General features: G+C 35.8%; 1 protein-coding gene across 5 annotated transcripts in view; it reads right to left on the bottom strand.

The window, feature by feature from the left end:
- LOC120624859 (neurobeachin) overlaps positions 1-21,691 on the bottom strand; it is a 619,299-nt gene that overhangs the window by 82,814 nt on the left and 514,794 nt on the right. For all 5 annotated transcript variants that reach the window (XM_039891595.1, XM_039891597.1, XM_039891596.1 and 2 more), the window contains 2 exons: positions 3,545-3,662; positions 1,717-1,819 (listed from right to left, as the gene is read on the bottom strand). In XM_039891595.1, the coding sequence (XP_039747529.1) occupies positions 1,717-1,819; positions 3,545-3,662 (221 nt within the window). The remainder of the gene's footprint in view (positions 1-1,716; positions 1,820-3,544; positions 3,663-21,691) is intronic.

Here is a 21,691-nt window from a genome sequence, read left to right as displayed (position 1 = left end):
AGAACCCACATTCAGCCATAATTGCATGCAGTGCAGTGTCCAAAAACATTGGAAACGTCTCGCGCACGTCTCACTTGACGACTGCAGAAATGTTTCTTGCTCACCAACTTTAACCATTTTCCCATTTGAGGGTAAACGTTTAGAACAGAGGTAAAATAATTACTGTCAACTGTTAAATGGTATGAAGTGACTAACCGCTAGCTTGAGAATCACTACTAGAGTGGTTTTTGATGCTTCAATATTAGTCGTGTTTTCTGTGTGTTCTGAATTCTGAGTAATATTGACTTTATATCCAGAAAGCCTGACTTATAATCACCTTTCAAAAGTCAAGTTTATTTGTTTTTAATGACTCTAACACCGACTACATCCGGTAAGAAGTTATCATGAACTGGTTATGGAACTCAAGGTATATATTATAGGATATATGTTCGGGCCTCAAACTTGAGCAGACGTTACATATTTTCATAACTCCTTTAGCTCGACATAGTCGCAAAAGTATCTGTGATCTTTTATATCTCTTATGGAGTCTTACTGCAAATAATCAAAGCAACAAACTAGATATTAAAAAAATCTTTAAGAAATATCTACGTGTCAGTCGGTTTTTTTGTTCAGAGTTATCAAAAAAGAACTAAATCATAGATACAAAAGGTTGCCTGGAAGAGATCGCTACTAAGCGATAAGGCCGCCCTTTGTATCCTACTTTTAAGTTTATTTTTGTTGTGTCCATTGTTTTTTTCCTATTTGTGGTGTACAAATAAAGTATATAAATAAATAAATAAATCTTTTTAGAATTTTACGACAAAATAACATTACTAGCGCCATCTTTGCTTTCCAGTAGGTATAAAGTTGACCGACTCGATAATGTGTTCATAATAAAAACCTGACTCACCTCACCATGAAAGCCTTCTAGTTCAACGTGTTGTTCACAGATGGAAGCACAGTTCACTTTTTATTCATTCTAATAATATTGTATTGATTTCACCATCAATATTGACCAATTGCAGCTTAAAATAAAATATTGCTTTTTGAATTTAATAATCGATACACCTCAAATATAACAAAATATTTTTATATTTGTTTAAAATCAAGCAAGTCATTAATTGTAAATAGTTTTAATAGTTTTATAACATAGATTAAAAAGGTCTAAAATGTCATATTATGAGCATTATTTTGAAAGCGTCATTAAAGAATAATATATTCTCTAGTAAACGTCTATTCCACCAATGCACACACAAGTGTAAAACATTTTTAATGTCATTGACCACAATATATTTAAAAAATAATATAATTTAAAATGTATATAATTCTCCTGTACGCGTGTATCTCCTCCTAAACAGCTTTGCCGATTCTGATAAAAAAATTTACTGGATGGTTTTGATTACAATTTGACCCAGTAGACGGCATCGCTGTCAAAAACCAGATTTTTGTTATTTTCAGGGCAGCACAACTTCAGCCGGGCCCCCAAACCGGAGCATCCTCAAATGTAGACTTGTCGTAAAGTCAACATCTCCTGAGGATGCTCCGGTTTCGGAGCGAAACGTGCGTAGAGGGTACATTGCCGAAGATCTGTTTTGTGTAGAGTATAAGGTTTGAAGAAATTATAAATTACACCATAAAGATTCTCCTGCTTTTCGAGGAGCATAGCAAATTAAGCTTAATTTTCATTAAATAAAGTAACCTAACTGTATGTTATAAAAGTGATATGTTAGCACTGACCTGGTCTGCGGGATGCCGTACTTGATGCCGACTCCGACTCGCGGCAGAGCCTTGATGACCTTCTTCACCGTCGCCTGGTCAGGGAACGCGAACAGAATGGATGCTGGAAACAACATTAATTTTTTGTTATAACTAAAAAAAATATTAGATAATTGGCACCCTAGGTGAGTATGTTAAGCGCTGTTTGTGATAATACGATTATTATGAAGCTCGCATACTCTCATCGGAGCAGCGTGGTGGGTCGGTATTCTAAATCTACTCCTATCTAGTGTACCCAATATTTCTAATATTGGGTTAGGCTCTCATAAATAAAATACAGTGCACATATTTAAGTTATTTATTTACTTTGTTCTTCGAGATCTATTTTAGTTACCGACTAGGTAAACATTTTTCATACTAATACTTTGCTTTCCTAGTTAAGGCCTAAGATTGGAGGCCTGTCCCTCAGCAGTTGGAAATAAACAAGCTACGAATTTTTTTTAATGGACCAAGCAGTCAGGCTGCCTAATGGTGAGTGGAAAACCATCGCTTGTAAACAGAGCAATACTTAACAAGGCATGTCAACATGCCGCGGCCGCCCAGTGTCCATCAATTTTAGGCGTAGTTGTTAAGCTGTAAGTTACTGACTACTACTGGTAGGGTTGTGATTACAACTTAAATAAAAAAAATATTTAGAAACAAAAATAAGATCACTAAACCCTGTGTGGGTTGAGACTAGATGATTACCTTGTACTTAGTCGTTAATTGTTTTACTCTAAGTTACAAACTAGAATCGTACATAGAAGATAGATCAATAAAAAAAAGTAAAAAAAAAAGCCTCGTGCGCCTGTAATTACATCGCCCTTCAGACCGGAACACAGCATTGAAACAATGCTGCTTAGCGACAAATGCAAAATGTTATATAATGGTATATATACCGAAAAACAACCGAATTCAATACCTATCTATTTATGTATCTGATTTTCTGGAATTTTCGGTAACTATACTCTACCTGATCTTATCACTGATCATCACTCAAAATTAGGAGAGAATGCAGCCGAAGCACATTTATATATTAAAAACAAATTATAATATGAGTAGAAACATGGTCAATATATAAAAAGGATAAAAGGTCACCTCTAACCGATTATTTTAGGAGTCAGTTCGAAGCTACTCTAGTGATAGTAGAACTTTTTGTGACAGGGCCCGTTCGGGTAAGTAACCCCCTTAATAGTAACGTAACGGCAAAAATATTTACGGTGGTAGCACCATCATTTATTTCTGCCGTTAAGCAGCATTGTCGCAATGCTGTGATTCGGTTTGAAGGCCTGGTCGCTGGTATAAATACAGGCACATGTACCTTAACACCTACGCCTTGGGTTGATGGACATGGGCGTGACTTTGCAGGATGTATTCCGTGCATGCCGTACAAGGTGTTGCTCGGTTTTTAGGCAATGGTTTTCCACTTAACATCAGATGGACCATCTGCTGGATCCGTCAATCATTCCTAAAATAAAAAAAAAAAGTATGTCCTACGTACTCACACACGCGTTACACGCGTTAGAAGTTATACTTATATGGAGTTACAAGATAAAAGTCTTTTTAAAAATGTTATCTTTCGCCTTATTCTACGTTTGCACTAACAATAGAAAAAAGGTATTGGTTGAATTATTGAAACTGTCAAATCTTTTTTAGAAAAACTAAAATGTTGACTATAGCTAACTTTAAGCGTCGGTTTTTTTGTGGCAGTGTGCGCGCGCATCGTAGAAAATTGACTCTCACCTTTTTTCCCTAACGCGCCAAAAGAAATATAACTTCAAAAAGAAAAAGATTATAAAGAAGTACTTACTTCTGCTGGCGAGGAACATTTCGATCGCAATGCTCTGTAGTAGGTAACGCCGCGAGAAGATCGCACGTATTTCGCTGAAGTACCATTTTCCGTGCAGGTGTTCGCAGTACTTCAACACCTGGAATGAGGAGAAATTATGTTTAGAATGTAAACTTTTAAATAATATTAAACTGAACGTTTATATATACATGATGAAAGCTTTAAGGTTAGTTGACAATAAGGTATTTTGATGGCTATTCTATAAAAAATTCAAATTATAAACTCTTGCCCGCGACTTCATCTGCTGTTTTTCAAGTTTTTTTTTTAAAACCCGCGGGGGCCGGATGTTTTTCTATGATAAAAATTATCCTAAGCCCTTCTACAAGAAATAAGCTATCTATATATGTCTCAAATTTAATCATGATTGGTGGAGTGGTAACAAAGGCACAAACAAATAATCAAACAGACACTCTCTCATTTATAATATTAGTATGGATCAACATTTAATAATTGTTAACAGAAATGTACGGGCATTAACACGAACTTGAACCTTATTACCTTTATCATCGGGGAAAATATAAACGTACTCGTAGCAGTTGTCGTAAAGCTAAGATTGTAATCATTCGTCTAAGTCTGTGTTAGGCCGTAGCAAGAAACCGACAGCGAGCTAAGATCAGGTTCTGAAGTATCGGTCAGTATTTTTATTAGAAACCTTTTCTTATCCAATTGAGAATTAAGGTGAAGACGAGCAAGTCATAGAATGAAAGTTCGTATTCGACAAATCTACCAATCAGAAATTATTGTAAGCGGAGCAAGTCGAGCAAAGCCACCAGTTATTTTGAAAAACCAGTTATTATGAAAAACCGGTTGTTTACGAGAACTATATAAATCTGTGCTAGGGGGCTATTATTAATAAAACAAAACAAATTAACTTTATAGGAAGTTGCTTTATGACCTTAATATAATCTGTATGTGGAATAAATTCGAAAATAACTCCACTTTTCGAGTAACACTTGCACCATCGTAAATGCGAGGACGTCGTAAACTGTTCGTTAGCTCTTAATTTATTTAAATATGGCCGCCATAAAATAATCTCTTTGGGATGACCTGATTGGTATAGTAGTTTTATATGGGTGATATTTATAAACACTCGCGGCCGTGTTGCTAACATGACATTTCACATATCAACCGATTATTGAGAAGTCGATGAGGGCAAAATTACTCGCGTGTCTTTTACCTACACCGCGCTTTTGTCACAATTCACGTATTTTTCAGATCCCGTTTACCCAAGTGTATCTATAAAAGAAAAAACGTTCGTCAAACACGCATTGCGGTAGGTATCGTCGTATCGTTTTAATAAATCAGTAATTTAGTAACAACAAAAAAACTAACAACAAAAATCCTTTATTGCCATACACTATTGTTAATACAAGATTATTAACTAAATGTTTATCAATTAATATTAACAATATGGTAAATGGCCGTAAACTCAGCCTTATGCTGATTTAATATTGGAGACTGGTTATTACCTAAAAAAAAATGTACACATTGTATCAGAACGATTCTTCGCTCAGCACGGCTAGCATGGACATGAGACAATTATATCCCCGGGGAAAGGATATAAATGTATCTTCTCCCACAGCTTTATCAACTCTCAGAGCATTGGCACACAAGTGGAAATAATATCCAAATAATATATGTGTAATAATAAACGTGGTTAAACTTCTCTTATTCCATATTCCCGTACTTTAGCAGGTAAGCAGGTGGTGCTAGCCCTGCATGGGCCTGAAAACTAAACTACGATGCAATACATAGATCATACACTTAACCTCATAAGAAGTTTAATTCCAGAATTAGTGCAAGAAACACCCGTACGAGCATGTCTTGTCGAGCCACTCGCTAAGGCGGTGTGGCCTTCGCTTTAGGAAGGCGTCAGCATAATATTTATTTATTTTGAAAGATACGCAAACAGCTAGTTCCAAATACATGTTTCAGTCAGGTCGGAAGGTACGCATCGAGCCGGAAATCGAAAGCGAAACTGGCTACATAAAAACCACAAAGTTTATCAACCAATGCCATAGAAATAACGTTAAAATATGTAAAAAATCGATTTCGTGTAGTACCCTTGCTTGATAAAACACCATTAATCATGGTTTAATAACAAATACTATGCATTAATAGCTGCTCTTACCATGGGGCGAATTGCTTTCAAATTTGTTTTGTCTCCCTCGGGAACCGGGGGAGGATCAGGGATGCTGTATCAAAGTTCATACCAGTAGAGGCGGATTATTGTACATTGGCATAAGAACTTTTATCGAACAATAGGCGTATCTAATACTTTTAAAATAAGAACTTTTTTGGCGCACCGCACACATTTATTCGTAGGTAGTAAGTTAGACTGAACTGTAACACTCTGAGGTGAAAGGCTTGATCTACCGAGTGTAACCGAGCGACATAGATGCAGTCTTGTCTTTGTTAATTGAATAGTTCTTATTGTTATAATTATAATAAGTTTAACAATTAATTGGTTTACATTGTGAAATTAGTGTGTATAGTTAGCGGTTTATCGTGCTAATATTATATATTGAAAAAACATTATAATCATTAAAGAAAGATTAAAGCACAGATATTGTTTTCACTTCTACCGTGCGGTCTTAACCACAGACTCGACTTATTGGAAAGAGTTTTTAATTTTGAATTTTTGAGCACATTTTTTAAGTAATATATTATGAGGAGAAAACCTTGCACCCTTTATTGTGCAATAAAAGTCATGTCGTTGTACTCAATGAGAAATGTCAAATTTTTCATCAGGCCGGAAAACGGCACTGCTGCTTAGCGGCAGATATAGGCATGGCATTAGTACGGACGAGCTTTGTCACAAAGAGCTACTCCACTCTAATATTTATACCAAAGTGCATACACAACATACACAATACCCATTACGGTTGGAGATCAACTCGGAGGGTGGTGGATAGGCACAAACGTCCGATTCAATTGTTATGCAATTTGTCAACAATCACCCCTCGAGTGCGCCCTTTGCTTTCATTCCACCCCCTCGTGTAAGGGCCACCACTAATCTAACAGGTGCCTCGAAATGGTGTTTGTCAAAACAAATGTTCACTATTCAAGTGTCAAAACAGCCATAGATTGCTTTCTTTATGTATTTTCAAATCTAAGCTTATTTAGATATTTGTTTATTATATCTGGGAAGTACAGAAGACCAATGTTGCCTGTTTATCGGTTTTTTACCGCATATACTTCGGTGAGTGTGCTCAGGAACTTCACAATCTTGTTCCCCCTTCCCCGTTTTACCACAGAACAGCGAGACACCGAGAGCGGTGGCATCCTTATGTGGTTGATATCCCATCAACACGCACGAAACGTTTTTTATCCACGTTTCTGATACGTGCCGCTAAGATGTGGAACGCCCTCCCGGTAACTGTGTTTCCTGCCACGTATAATTTAAGTACCTTCAAGGCTAGAGTGAATAGGCTTTTTCTGGGCAAGCGTGCTCCAACCTAGACCTCATCATTGCTTTCTAACGGGCATGATTGTCGTCAAACGCTGGCCTATCGTTAATAAAAAAAAAAAAAAAAAAAGACCTTTGTGGGTTGGAGTATACGCTGTTATAGTTTCAAAAATGAAGTCAATTTTTTTTTAAATTACGGCATGATAGTTAGTCACTTTTCTTTTTAGTTATTTTCTTTTTCATTGTTATGTAAGTAGGTACCTATTTTTGTATTTTTTTTTCCATTTTGTTTTTGTTTTTATTTTGGTTTAACGGCTAAATATCACTAAATTTTGTTGTAAACAAAGAGTGTCTTTTGTGTAATGCATGCTGAGTTAGCCTTTAAGTGGATTATAAAACATTTGTTGAATGTGTCCATATATTAAGACACGTTGTATACACGTTGGCTTCCTAATAGATAAATAAATAAACAATAAAAAACGTGTAACAGAATTACGAAATAATAAGCATGCATAAGTATATTTCACAAAGAATAATCCTGTAAATCAAAAGAATCATATTTATATTTCCATACCAACGACTTCAAACATTCTTAGTGTTTACTTATGACAACCCTGTTGGAGATAAAAGACCTAGACGCACATAGTACCTACGCCGAGCGACGCGTACTTTAAAAGTGAAAGGAGTCACATGATTTTAATTTTGCATGTGATGTTAGTGCTGTATCTGATTTCTTTCAGTGAAAACTATGGCAGTGGTTTACTAAAAAAATTATAAGGTATTCGGTTTCACAGATAAGTCTCAGGGGCAGTACGTAATGTACCTTTAAAGCCTGTGAAGTATTATTTCGGTGTTCATTTACACGTTGATTGTTAAAAAAAAAAAAAAAAAAACTTGAGACACGGATTCTAAACATCACGAACATTTTGTATTCTACAAAATGCCGTTTATGCTACACCGTGTGGCATATGGGCTTTGTACGAGCTTCATATGAGGTGTAGAGCCAAAGTCTAGCATAAATCATCCAAAGTTGATCAATCAATCAATCAAAAATACTTTAATGCACAAGAAAAAAAAATAAAAGTGACAAAAACAACAAAGGTACAATTAAATTTGTGTAACAAAGGCGGCCTTATCACTTATAGTGATTTCTTCCAGGCAACCATTATGAGGAATTGGCTCACATATGAATCCTTATAGCGGTGCGCAAAACTCTAAGAATATACATACATATTAATAATTAGAAAAATTACAGAAACAGTACATATATAAAATAAAATAAAATACTATATGGTAAAATAAATAATATTAAAACCATATATAATAATGTTATCGGTACAGAAAGTAAATGTGGAATATAATAATCATACTTACAGTGTTAAATAATAATTCTTTAGACGAGTCTTAAAAATACTGTGTGATTTAGCGTAACGAATGGGATATTGGGAACGATGTGATGATATCTAAGTCCATTTCTCAAAATGGTTGCCTGAAAGTAATCTCTGCGAGAGATACCTTTGTTACACAAATTTAAATTACTTGCACCTTTGTTATTTTTTTATTTCTTCTTTGTTTGTGTGTGCATTGGGTTTTTGATTTGATGCTACTGAGATGATCGTCGTCGTCTAGTCTCTAGAATCTGTCTTCCAAAACGGATACTACAAACACGGAATTGAAGTGCAAAGCAAAACCTTTCTATCTAAAATTCAAAATTCAATAATCAATGCAGACAACAACCTTTTTATACGTTATTGTTTTCTGTTCCGCCGGTTTCTTTTATCGCGCAACCAATAGGTTCGAAAAATTAATTAATGAATTAAACCCACGAATGATGTATTACTCATTGTATAAGTTGGGCCCATTAGCCACACTCATCTAGTTCGCACATTACCGCCATCGCTAATGTGTTTCAGTCACGCAGCGCTCTCGCGAGAGGAGCGCCAGATTGTGGGAATTAGACATGTGTTAGTTATGATTGTTTCTATCAAAGGTATTGCTGTATTACCATGTTCAATAGGTAACGAAGAATCGCAAAAATATTGTGTTTATCTAATATTATAAGGTTCATATATTATGAAAAACGTACTTTTGTTTATATTCATAGCGAGATTGGTGTTTATTTTCTATTTTGATTTAATTGTAAGGTTCATATATTATGTTAAACTTATTTTTATTTATATTCTTAGCGAGATTGGTTTCTATTTTCAATTAGCGGGCCGCCGCAACTTCGTCCGCCTTTAAGTCAATCGCGAAGCTAGAATATATCTGATGCTAACATCATAAATATCGTGGCTAGCTATGTACCTACTATTATTTTACGTGGTATACTGAGTTAGTAAGTTGTCATTATTTTACTTGATATAAACACACATACATCCATCCATACATCCATCCTCACAAACTTTCGCATTTATAATATTAGTAGGATGGTACGCATGCATCGATCGTTGTCCCATATGCCTTGCGACTTACAGTTATATGTGAAGATTTATGTTCTTTATCTACGACAATTTGTATCAGATCCTTATTAAAATAGGACCATACATGCTTCATAGTATACACTTTCAATACTCACTATCGATTATAAAGCAACCACCGGTCAAAATTCTCAAAATATATTAAATGTTACGAAATCTTCCAGTTACAGTTTTATTATAAGTATAGATATAGATAAATAAAACTGCAAAATCTAGCAATACGCCATGGCAAGTTGAATGCCAACTGACATCACGTCTACATAAATAATACTACTACTACTAGGGTTACTACTAGTAGGGTTGAATTGCGAGATCTTTGCTTTTTATTTGCGTAAGTATATCAAGTTTATTTTTTTGACTTCAAATCGTTTTTTCGTATTTATAACAACTGTTAAGTTGTTATAAATACGAAAAAACGATCTTTAACAATAGCTAAATAACAAGAAATTACTAAGGCATATATAGCGCTAATCTGCCTATGACGATGCGACTGTTTTTGCGGGAAATATAAAAAAAATATATAAAAATATGCAGTTTATATCAAAAATAAATTTAAAAAATGTGTGTGAACTTATGTATACGCTTTTAAAGTGATACTACTTTGGCGTAACAAGATAAAAACCTTTAAAAAATTTTATCTTTGGCCCTATTCGACGTTTGTAGAAAAAACGACACAAACAATAGAAAAAAGGTATTTAATACATTGAAAGTTTTACTATAAAGCATTATCTAGTTATTTCACTATCGGAAAACCAAATTTCACTCAACATTATAATTTGAGATTTTTGTACAATTGAATTCATTATAACACCGAAATGAACCCGCAGAATTTGACCATTGAAAGTGTACAACATTGTCAAACGTTTTTTGCTGCTTCAGGGTAACTCATTTTCCCCAAACGAAAACAAGATATGGGTTTTAATATTAATATAAATTAATCTCCATGGATTTGATTTTTGGGTTTCAAGATAAAATAACTCGCCTGCGATTACATTACATATCCCATGATCTTAGAAAATACGGCAAACAGTTACTAGAGTCAGCTACTGGATTTTACATAAATTACTATGTGAGAAAGTTAGATTCTATTCCTAGTTAGTTAATTTTGTATGCTACAGAGGTGGGAGTACCGAGACCATATAAATTGTCACATAATCTAAAAGTTTTCTTAAAAGATCCACCAGCTAGATTATTGTGAATTATCTCTTCACCGTGTGAAGCATACCAGGAACGCAGAAGTTACGTGCAGATTTATTTAATCTTGATTTTCGCACGAAAGCGACGCTTTGCTCTCCGCATGCTAAGGAATCGTGACGATCTAAAGGCATTTTATTGCAGATCAACACTTGATTGTACGAAAGTTGTTTGTATTTTCTACAACAAGTGTTGATTTCAATAAAATACAACTAAGGTTAACTATAAACTACCTTTTCTAGTGTTTTAATGGGAATTTTACTAAAATTTGACTAATAACCTAAGTTGTTAACTTGATCTACGCTTGAAGTCCTTATATTGTTTTGTTAGAAAATCACCGGGATAATAATTGCAGTATGCATAAATATCTTATTATATACCCAATTATATATTTGATAGCTCTGTTCATGTGCAAATAAAATTGTCATTTACTTAACGCAAAAAAACTTTTTCACGAAATAATTTCACTGGAGATTTCGACATTCGCTTGTAATCAATCGAACTTATTATATATTGCTTTAGAAGATAAGATAAGATGAGTAAAAGTTATCAATATCTTACGTTCGCATGTACCAGGCGAACAGCGTGTCTAAGGAGGCGTCGATAGCTATCGCGGATCGTAAATAAGACGCCCGTGACAAGTGTCCCCATTAAAGAACACAGCGAAAAACGCACAACCTTGATACAGTTGGCAAAAAAGGAACTGGTCGGAGCTTAAAAATATAAATTTAATTTGATCTCAGGTGAACAATGAACGTCTTAAAACTACTTAGGTAATTTTATTGATTGAGCAACAGGAGGTACATTATTGGCGAGGCCAGAAAAGTAGGCAATGGTATTTAAGCCGGAGACTAAAGTGTTTTTTAATTTAAATAAAATATTTTTTTAAATATTGTATTAGTTTTCCCGCCAATCGTATTAATCTTTGTTTATCGACTTCAACGCTTTTATAATCACCACTTTTTTCCTAAAGGCAGTTAGTTTCTTGAAGAAGACCATGCTATGTACCTATTGTTGTCAAGTTTTTCCAAATTTAAACTAGACGACAATAATGGATTCTCATTGTAATTTTTGGAGAGGGTTTTTCAATATAACTTCATTAATAATATTAGTAGTATATTAGCATAAGTTTGAAATTTCATAACTGCAGGGTGCCCGGTGCCGGTCAAAATTTTTTTTCTCGGTATTTTTTTGCGGACCTTACAAAAAAATAATCGTCAAAGGAAATGTAAATGAGTCGGAATAGTCATCAGTTCGGCTGCTCCGAGTTGTTCCGTCAATGACTGTTACAGATAGTAGTGTATCGGTGTTGAATGCCGCGACCTTAATCGCATCTGCCTTGTAGTCCGAGAGCCAGCTGTACGAGTTTATATACCGAGATTAAGGGCTTGGCAAGCTTTGGTCATTACATTGCGTTCTATTAATAAAAAATATCATATCATAAAACCAGTTCCAACCTCCAACTTCCAACCAGGGCTAGCGCTGCATTTTAGATACTTAGTTGCATGGTAGCTCCGGAGCGCGCGAAAACTTTCGAGTGTATAAAACGAAAACATGTTCAAAATAATTTAATGCGGTGGTGTATGTTAAGATATAACACTTATCGTACGATAAACACGTTCTTCGGATAAATCGCAGTCCCCACGCGTTGCAGGACATTTTGTTTGGGACAGTTTTTATACATAATTAAATGTTTATAAAAAGGTTAATTTATAATTTACACCCGATATGAGTTAATTTAAAATTCATGAAGAGGACCTCCTCATGTGTCTGGTACTTGTCAATATAAATGGATTTTCATGAGATCATCCGAAAAAAATTGAATGAAGTAAATAACAACAGCGAATTTAACAGCAAATTACAGTAATAATTAAATAATTTTAATGACAAGGTTGCTTGGAAGCTTCCGGCTCCGCTTTCAGCTCACACAAGATAGAAAAATGAATGTTAAAATGCAAAATGTAAATTGTTGATGTTGGAAAAGAGCAACTGCTGAGTTTCTTGCCGGCTTCTTCTCGGTAGAATCTGCCTTCCGAACCGGTGGTAGAATCACTACAAACAGACAGACTTGACGTTTCAAAAGTGCTTATATTAGGCCTACTTGAAATAAATAAATTTTGAATTTTTGAATTTTTGAATATATCACGTCAAACAAAATATTAAGTAATAAAGACTTCAAAATTGTTTTTAGCAACATTACTTAATCTTAATTCGCGTTAGCTACTTACAACACATTGGCAACATACATTTACATTTCTGAAATTTCATACATATCATAGACCATTCGGGCCCATACATCTCTGGCTATCTAGGCTTAAGTGTCTTCTGTACAATTTGATAAGTAAGATTTTCTTTAATCTTGTAGATTGCGATGTCGTAGAGTAGCAAACAAATAATGATACATAAATTACTTACAATTTAATTAAAACTTTATTTGGTAGCCGTCTCTCGTCCTATTATACACCCGTTTCGTTCTTAACAGCCAATTAAAGTTTTTGTAGAATCTTTATAATCATTCGTTGATACAGTTTTTATTAATATAATTGGCAATTTATTCGTTTGTGTTTGTTAGCGATGGGAATTTTTATGGACAAGAATTTCAAGTTAGAAAGGGGACATCATTGTAACGTTTAATAACATTATGTAAGAAACGGTTGCTCGCAACTTATCCATAAAATATAGCTTATCCATAACATTATAAAATAATTAAAAAGTAGCTCAAAATATTCTCTCCTATTTTTTATATCATGGCTCTTTAACTATATCATGTAGAAACTCATGAACATCTCAAGAAATCTGCCATCTCACCTGGTGGGAAATGACGACGCAGTCTAAAATGGAATTGCGATAAGCTGAATTGGGAATGCCAGTTTATTAAACCTACACATAAATTGGTGCCAAATATGTGTTGAAGACGTAAAAATAATGTTTTTATTGTAAGAAAGTATTAACCTAAGAGTTCTACAGAAGAGGCTCTTTATTAGAGGCTATCAATAATGTTAGATAAATAATGAACACGCTGTATAAATAAATTCCATTCACAGGACCAATATGATACACATAAGGGGGTAATTTAAAAATTCGTTATAAAATGGTCCCACCACATATTAGAAAAAAATGCAAGAAGTGCACAACCTTAAATGGCATACGCATAGACACACCATCTCTCTTCCTCGGAAGATATAAAAAAGGCTAAATATGGGGAACTATTTCTAATGTATCTCACGTCAGTTTACTGTGGGAGATCCCGTGGGAGTCTTAGCACCAAGCCGCTTCCACGAAGCCCGTAGGGACCTCTATGATGTATCCTGTTCCCTAACGGCCGTTGTACATGACGCGTTTTGGCGATGCACCGCACAAATTTGGAAGCATTCTGTTGTGCTAATAAAAATGGTGACTAATTGACATTTCAGTAAATCTAAGATTCGGACTTTCCTGCATCTCAAAAAGGAGCTCTATAAATAGAAAGAGACGTGTACGATGCAAAATAAGTTTAAAGTCAGTTTTAGTAAAATGAAATGTTAGCGGTCACATGGGGCTGTACAGCGTGCGACGCCGTCATGTTGCCTTGACAATGAACAAAACTGCGTCGCATTACCATCGCAACGCTTAGACCGTCTTCCTCACTTCGCGTTGCTTTTAGGCTACTAATTTCTGTTATATGTCCATAGCAAAAAATGTCTGTATAATAAGGTATATAACTAAAAAACCGCAATTCATATTTTCTATATCAGTAATGCGAACAACCATTCAGTCAAAAATATGGACAAGAATAATATGTATTTTGTTCGCACATGTGAAGCATATAGATTATTTATATTCTAAGTTCTTTCAACCTCATTTAGTAGTACTTAGCACCTTAACTGAGTGAGATATCCTAGATTTTTGTACGTACGCTGCAATGCACCGTGTGTACCGGCCGTTACAAGTAAAGTGCGCGCCGACAGACTCTAGGAAATCGCAGACATCGCGACGGTTGTGGGAACACAAGCCATTTGCATTTACACATGGAGCAAATACCTTTCATAGGGTTTGCTTTATTGGCCTCTCATTCGGCCTACCTACTCAATTATAGTGGGGACCGTGTAAAAAAAGCGCTGATGGTTGACTTTACTAGAAAATTTATACCTACTTACCTACTATAAAAAATTCCAAACATCTCTAGTTACATTTAAAAGTGTATATATCGCCCAACACTTATTTTCTTCTCGTTGTTTTCGGTTTTTAAGAATCTTTAGAAACAAAGCATCATATGCCCGTCTTCAGGAGTCAAGCTATATGGGTACGAGTAACATTACTTCAAGATTGGTGCTGTGTTTAGGCGAACTTAGGTATCAAACTAATAAACAAGCAAAAACACTTACTCATTGATAACATTAGTTACCTTTCAAATTAATCCGTAAGTATTTTTTTTATTACTCATGCGGGATAAGTAGTACTCGCTGTTGCGGTTGAAAAAGAGCTGTTTGCCCATTTTAAAATGACGCGTGAGTTTTTTCGTAAATGAAACTGTTATTTGAGTGCACGCAAATTACACTAAGCACACGCAAACTATCCTTGTCGCACGCAAAATGACAGTAAAAACTGCTAAAATTTCACGCATTGATTGTTCCAAATAAATTTATTATATTTTGTTAATTAATATTAATTAATTTGTATTTATTGTTTAAAGTATATTTGTTTCTTTTTTTTAAACTTTTCATCCGTTTGTTGGGACTTGGGATTTTGTGCCCACATATATCTCCGCATTTGTAACAAAAAATAGTATCTGCAACCCGTGCGATGTTGTCGATTGCCCGTGCGTGCGAAGCTCGTGCGTTCATTCGCTCGAGTGAGAGCTCGACAACTTATCGCACTTGTTGCACAATATACTATTAATGGCTTCCAGGGCACGGACTGGCTTTGATGACGGAGCGATCGAAACTGATGATTTGAATACAATTACAGTTTGAATACTGATAGGTAAACAGTGCAATGTTACGTTATAGATACGAAAAAAAAATAATCTTCATTTGGTGATATAAAAATCCCGTTATTTATAGATAAGTCATCATCATCTTTACTAACCCATTACCGGCCCACTACAGGGTACTACATGCACGGGCACTTAGAGAGCAAACAAAGGGTTTTAGGCCTTAGTTCACTGGCGATGTGCGGATTGGTTACACATTGGTAACACACCTTTCTTGATCGTTATCGAGAACTCTCTAGCATGCATTTCCTCACGTTGTGTTCCGTCACCGTTGAAGCAAGTGATATTCATTAGCTTAAATTTTAAACGCACATAACTCCGAAAGCTTAAGGTGCGTGCCGGGGCTTGAGCTCTGACCACCGTAAGCCGGCCGAAGCCCTAACTACTAGGCTATCCCCGCTTCAATAGTACATAAAGCATCTATTATTAACAAGACAATAACTATATAAATTAAAAATGTAAAACCACCGACTTTACATAATATAAATAATAATACGCCATTTTGTGGCGGCAGCCATTTTGGACTGACTTTCAACAAACATCATCATCATCATCATCATCATCATCATAATCATCATACCAACCCATTACCGGCCCACTACAGGGCACGAGTCCCCTCCCACAATGATAAGGGTTTAAGGCAGTAGTCCACCACGCTAACCCAGTTCGGATTGGTGGACTTCACGCACCTTTGAGAACATTCTGGAGAACTCTCAGGTATGCAGGTTTCCTCACGATGTTTTCCTTCACGTTTTAATCGTTGAAAACGCACATAACTTAGAAAAGGTGCGTGCCGGGATTCAATTTCGCTCTACCACCCCTGGGCTATCACCACTCAACAACCATAGCTAAGAACAATCCCGCCTAATTCACCTTTTAAACAAAAGAAAAAGCATATTCAACGGTTCAAAATTTCGGGAGCTATGATGCCGCAGAAAGCCACTCACACACACAGTGAAACTTATAACACCCCGTAATTTTTGCGTCGGGAGTTAAAAACCAGAAACAAAATTTATAGAACTTTTATGGCAATCATGCGACAAGACGCAGCGCGGCGCGGCCCGGGGGAAAAAAATCTCTTCTCCAGAAATACGCGATGCGATGACAGGCAATTTATGAACCATTCGGCATGACAAACTGCTGTGCCGCTCGCGGTGCTACCACCAGTCTTTGATCCATCAATCTAAAATCGTTTATTATTTCTAGAAACAGAAATTAGAGGTAGATTTTACTATATTTGAAAAATTGGATCTGGAGTTGTATGATGTACCAAAAAACATGAAGCAGTTAATATTTTACATCCGGGACTCCCGTGATTTACATCAACCTTATATACCATCCTTTGGTTTGAAAGAGAAACGGTTTGTACTGGTTATGGCAATCTCATTGGCTCGCTCGCTCGTTTCCCTTTTATTTATAAACTATAAAATACGACTTAAAATCTAGATAAAAATTAGAATCTCTTCAACTTAACATAAAAAGTTAAGAATGGTATAGATATGGTTAATTTCGGAACAATGTATGGTCACAAAGAAAGGCAAAAAAGCTTATGTTTTTGAAGTTTTGAAGGTTTTAAAGATAGTTATATAGTTTAGTCACGATTTTAAATCGACAATACAATGAGGACACGTAGTAGTCTCTTCGATAGCAGAGGTGGTGGGTTCGCGTCCCCTCGCCTGTGATGTACGAGTATTTAATTAGGACTTCCTTTGACGCGACGTCTCGCCAGTTTACTGGAATTAGTTTAAACGCATTTAATTATAGCTTGTTTTGTTTCGCCCGACACGCGTATGAAATCTTTATTTTTATTATTGTGAGGGCGACAACTATCTGTATGGAAATGATAAACGCTGAGAGATATTGAAACGGTGCATTTTTTACATGATTGAAGTCTCCTAATATTAACTTAAGGTTTTGCTATAATAATTCACTGACAGTGAAAAAAATATCATTACCATTTAGAAAAGTGTACCTAATATAAACTTTCTTGCTGTTTCTTAAATAGATTCTTACTAATATTCTGAAAGTGAAAGTATTATTATTGAATTCTTTATTGCACACACACAAAAACAAAATAAAAAGAGAAACACATTAAAAAATAAACAAAACACAAGGTAAGTACTTATTCGTTTCTTTGTAAAAAAATATCAGTAGCTCAGTTTGGAAGGAAAATTGCGAGCCCGACCCCGTGTCGCAAAGAGAAATAATGTCCTCTTATTATAATTAACATTTGATCATAATGTTGTAAGCCTGCTAACCCGCATGAATAAGGGGGGGGGGGCAAATGCCCTAATACCTTCTCTCCTAACAACGCCTAGCAGAGTTAAAAAGCTATCAATTTAGTTTACATTGGCAACTTGTACAAGTGATTTACCACTGTGTATATTGTCTTAAAAATTATAATTTACTAGCTTACCCAGCCCGCTTCACCGGGCTAGGTTTTTGTTTTATTTTATTTAAACAATAAACTTACATCATTAAATTTTTAATTTAAGTCTCATAATATATTTAATCATTTATTTCTCTCCGCATTCATTCTCTTCTATTCTCTTCTCGAGCGGGTGAAGATCATTATCTACACCCATGTACACCCAACAATAGAATATCATCATAGTAAATAAAAACTGTATTTGACAGTTTGACAGTTTAAAAAATAGGAGTGCTCCGATCGTCACCAAACTTTACAGGATTACTCGCAAGGTCATTCCGGAGATTCCCTGAAAGGTCCAGCCGTTTCGGAGCCTATACGGAACATACCCACACACTTTCTCTTTTATTATAATTTATTAAGTTGTGAATAATGGCATTAGTGGCAAATTACCCACATGCCTTAAAAAGTATTGATAGTCCGCCTTGAGCCATTCAGTTATTGAGTTTTGAAGTTGACCTAAAATGTACTTTTCTTATTCCCAATAACCAAATGATAAAGTATGACTATGTTTAAACCGCACGCTGAGATTTATGCGGAGGATGAAGGGAGCGCAAGGAATTACGACGCTGTCATGTCGGGATTAACCGGGATCAACGGTTTCCTCTCTAAAGATCCTGGAGCTGTGAAATATTGTCCAATAAAATTAACATTAATGATTTTGACGATCTCTCTAAAGTAACAACCTATTCTGCGGTCACAAAAGAGAGACGAACAAAAAAATTCAAGTATCGAATTACACCATTAACTTCTCAAAGCTGACAACAGGCCTCCTCTATTGCAAAAGAGAGATATTAAGAGATAAGTAAGACCCACAAAAGATAGAAAATTATCTTTATAAATTACAATTAATTGTCTTTATAATATATAATATATAATAATAATAATAAAAATAATTTATTCACACGATTATTAAATTGTGACAGAAATCATAGCTTAGTTACTATGTATGGTTGAATCACTGGTACCTAAACTGAGTAAAAACTCGTACTATACATATCAGTGCTCTCCCCTATATAATTATTTTTGATACAACAACATAAGACTACGACAAGTATATATATTTTTTTGGATTTAGATTTAACTAATTAGATATATCTTTATTAATTAATTATGTCATATGTTAGTGACAACAACCGAGATTGAAAGGTTCACATGTTTACCGAGGCCCCCGGGCTGTTACTGAAAGAGAATTTCTGGACCCATTAATACCCACTTTACAATTTTGAGTCCCGACTCAGGATACTTTTTTTTTTCTTCTACAAGTTAGCCCCTGTCTATAATCTGAAATGTTGATCAGTGCATTATAAGGTGGTAGCGGGCTTACTTTTTTAGGATTTGGGCTTATATAAAAAACGTTACCTACCTTGTATCTATGCGGCATTCGCGATAGCTTAATTGGTTGTGGCGCATCTTTGCCGGTAGCCACGTCCGACGCCTTCTACATACACTATAAATACCGAAATCTCCTCTGCCAGAGATCGAACCCGGGACTTCTCACTTGTAAGGCTGTAGCGCACAACGTCAACAGGACCTTGTAAAGTTGTGATCCAAATTGAACCAAGCTAAACCCAAAACGAATGAGTTACTTAGATCACCCGGCTGTCTCCGTGACCTACATGACTGTTGTGGGTATTTTGATAATAAAGTAGTAGTCATCCAACACGAGTTTCATTAACATAACATGGTGGCAGCGGTGTGAAATTAATTAAGTTAATGTTGATTGCTCCGAGCCCCCTTCTCAGCCGGGTCCTAGCACAAGCGGTACTATTAATGCTTATAGTAGTCCCATTGTTTATGGTTCTGATGTTAAGGGTGAAAAAGATCCTTCTCCTATTATGCCAAGGAGAAAAGCTAGGAAGTTGTACTCCGACGTCCAGAAATATCTTTAATTTTTTATCTTTTATATTATTTTTTTTTTTTTTTTTTGTTTTATTTGTTTGAGGGAAGATGATGTACATGTGAAATTACTCTTTAATAACTACATATTAATGGGGGAGGTGTTGTGGTTATTTTGATAATAAAGTAGTTGTCATCCAACACGAGTTTAATTAAGTTGGTTGTAGGCTTCTTTCTATTTTTTATTATCAATTTATTCATTTATAAGTAAAGCCTAATCAGAGAAGATTCCTGCGCATATATTTACCTTTCACCAATCGATTTTCACTAGGCAACTCATATAACCTAACTTTTCAATGATTCTGGCCACAAGGTTTATAGTTGTATTTTGTGTTTGTATTATCACAGTTTTCATTTCTCGTATTTGATCTGTCAAGTGTCAGTTTACGGGTCCCCTAAACTTTACGATCCGCCGAATCGATGTCGTAACTTCAGACGGCGCTTAACGTCGTTAGACAACACATAATAGATCGTGAAACGTTTTTCTCTCTAGGAGTCCTAGGTTTAGCAAAAGCTGCTTTGGCACCACTACTTTCCTACAATCATCTCGCTACAATGCAAAATTTTGTGTAGGTTTACGCATTCAATGTGTATTTTAATAATAAAAGTTTTGTCTTTGGCATTCATTTTAACGTAACCAATGATCGTTATCTTAACAAACGACAAGCGAAGTAGGAATCACCGTTAGTAACAAATAAATAAACAAACGATTGTCACATGCCCACTCGTTAACAGTCGTCATCGGGTGGCTACAGATAATTCCGCTTCACGGGATGTGCTCCGGTCGAGATCAAACGGAGATTAGGTACGCTGTTCATAGATAAGAAACCGCTGCCGATTCTATTGAGGCCAAGGAAGTTGTACCAGTTAGGAAGGAAGCTCCAATAGTTTAGAAATAGAGATTTATTCATAATGGTTAGCTGCATGTTTTATAGAACCAGCTTCGGTTCAGACAGCGGGCATTAGGTACGTCTTGTGGACTTTCCTGGTGGTCTGTTGGGAGGCTTCGGCCGTGACTAATTACCACCCTACCGACAAAGACGTGCCGCTAAGCGATCTGGCGTTCTGGTACGGTGTCGCGTAGAAACCGATTATGTGTAAGGGATTAATATAACTGCCACACTCCTTTACAGTTTAGCCCGCTACTTAGGCTAACTTGTAGAGGTATTGGAAAAGGGAACATTCCCATTGAAGTTTTTAGTTCAAAGCAATTATTAAAGTATAACTTAATTTAACGGTGAAGGAAACCATCGTGAGGAAACCTGCATGGCTGAGATATCTCTATAACCAAGTAATTTACCACTTTGCTGTAGTGAGTCGATAATGGATAGATGATGATGAAAACCGATCACATATAACGAAAATAAATAAATAATATAAATCGTTTCTAGCTAATCTCCGTTACCCGGAAACGAGTAGGTACGGCGGCGCCTCCGCACCGAACTAATCTCATCCACATGCGTGCGGCGACATGCTACGACCGCACGACACGTGGGCCGAATTAACTCATTTCTCCAAATAAGCTTTGAGACAACCCGAGCAATTAAAATAAAAATAATTTTCAGTTGCGGGTACGTCATATCATCATCATCTTATCAATCCATTACGCGCCTACGGCAAGAGTCTTCTCCAACAATGAGAAGGGTTCAGGTCGTAGACTACAACGCTGGCCCAGTGCGAATGTGTGAACTCTGCTTTTGAGATCATTATGGGGAACTCTCACGATGTT

This window comes from Pararge aegeria, chromosome 7 (genome assembly GCF_905163445.1).
Source record: "Pararge aegeria chromosome 7, ilParAegt1.1, whole genome shotgun sequence".
NCBI lineage: Eukaryota > Metazoa > Arthropoda > Insecta > Lepidoptera > Nymphalidae > Pararge > Pararge aegeria.
Note: the sequence above shows the minus strand (reverse complement) of the source record. Positions and strands in the feature narration are given on the sequence as shown.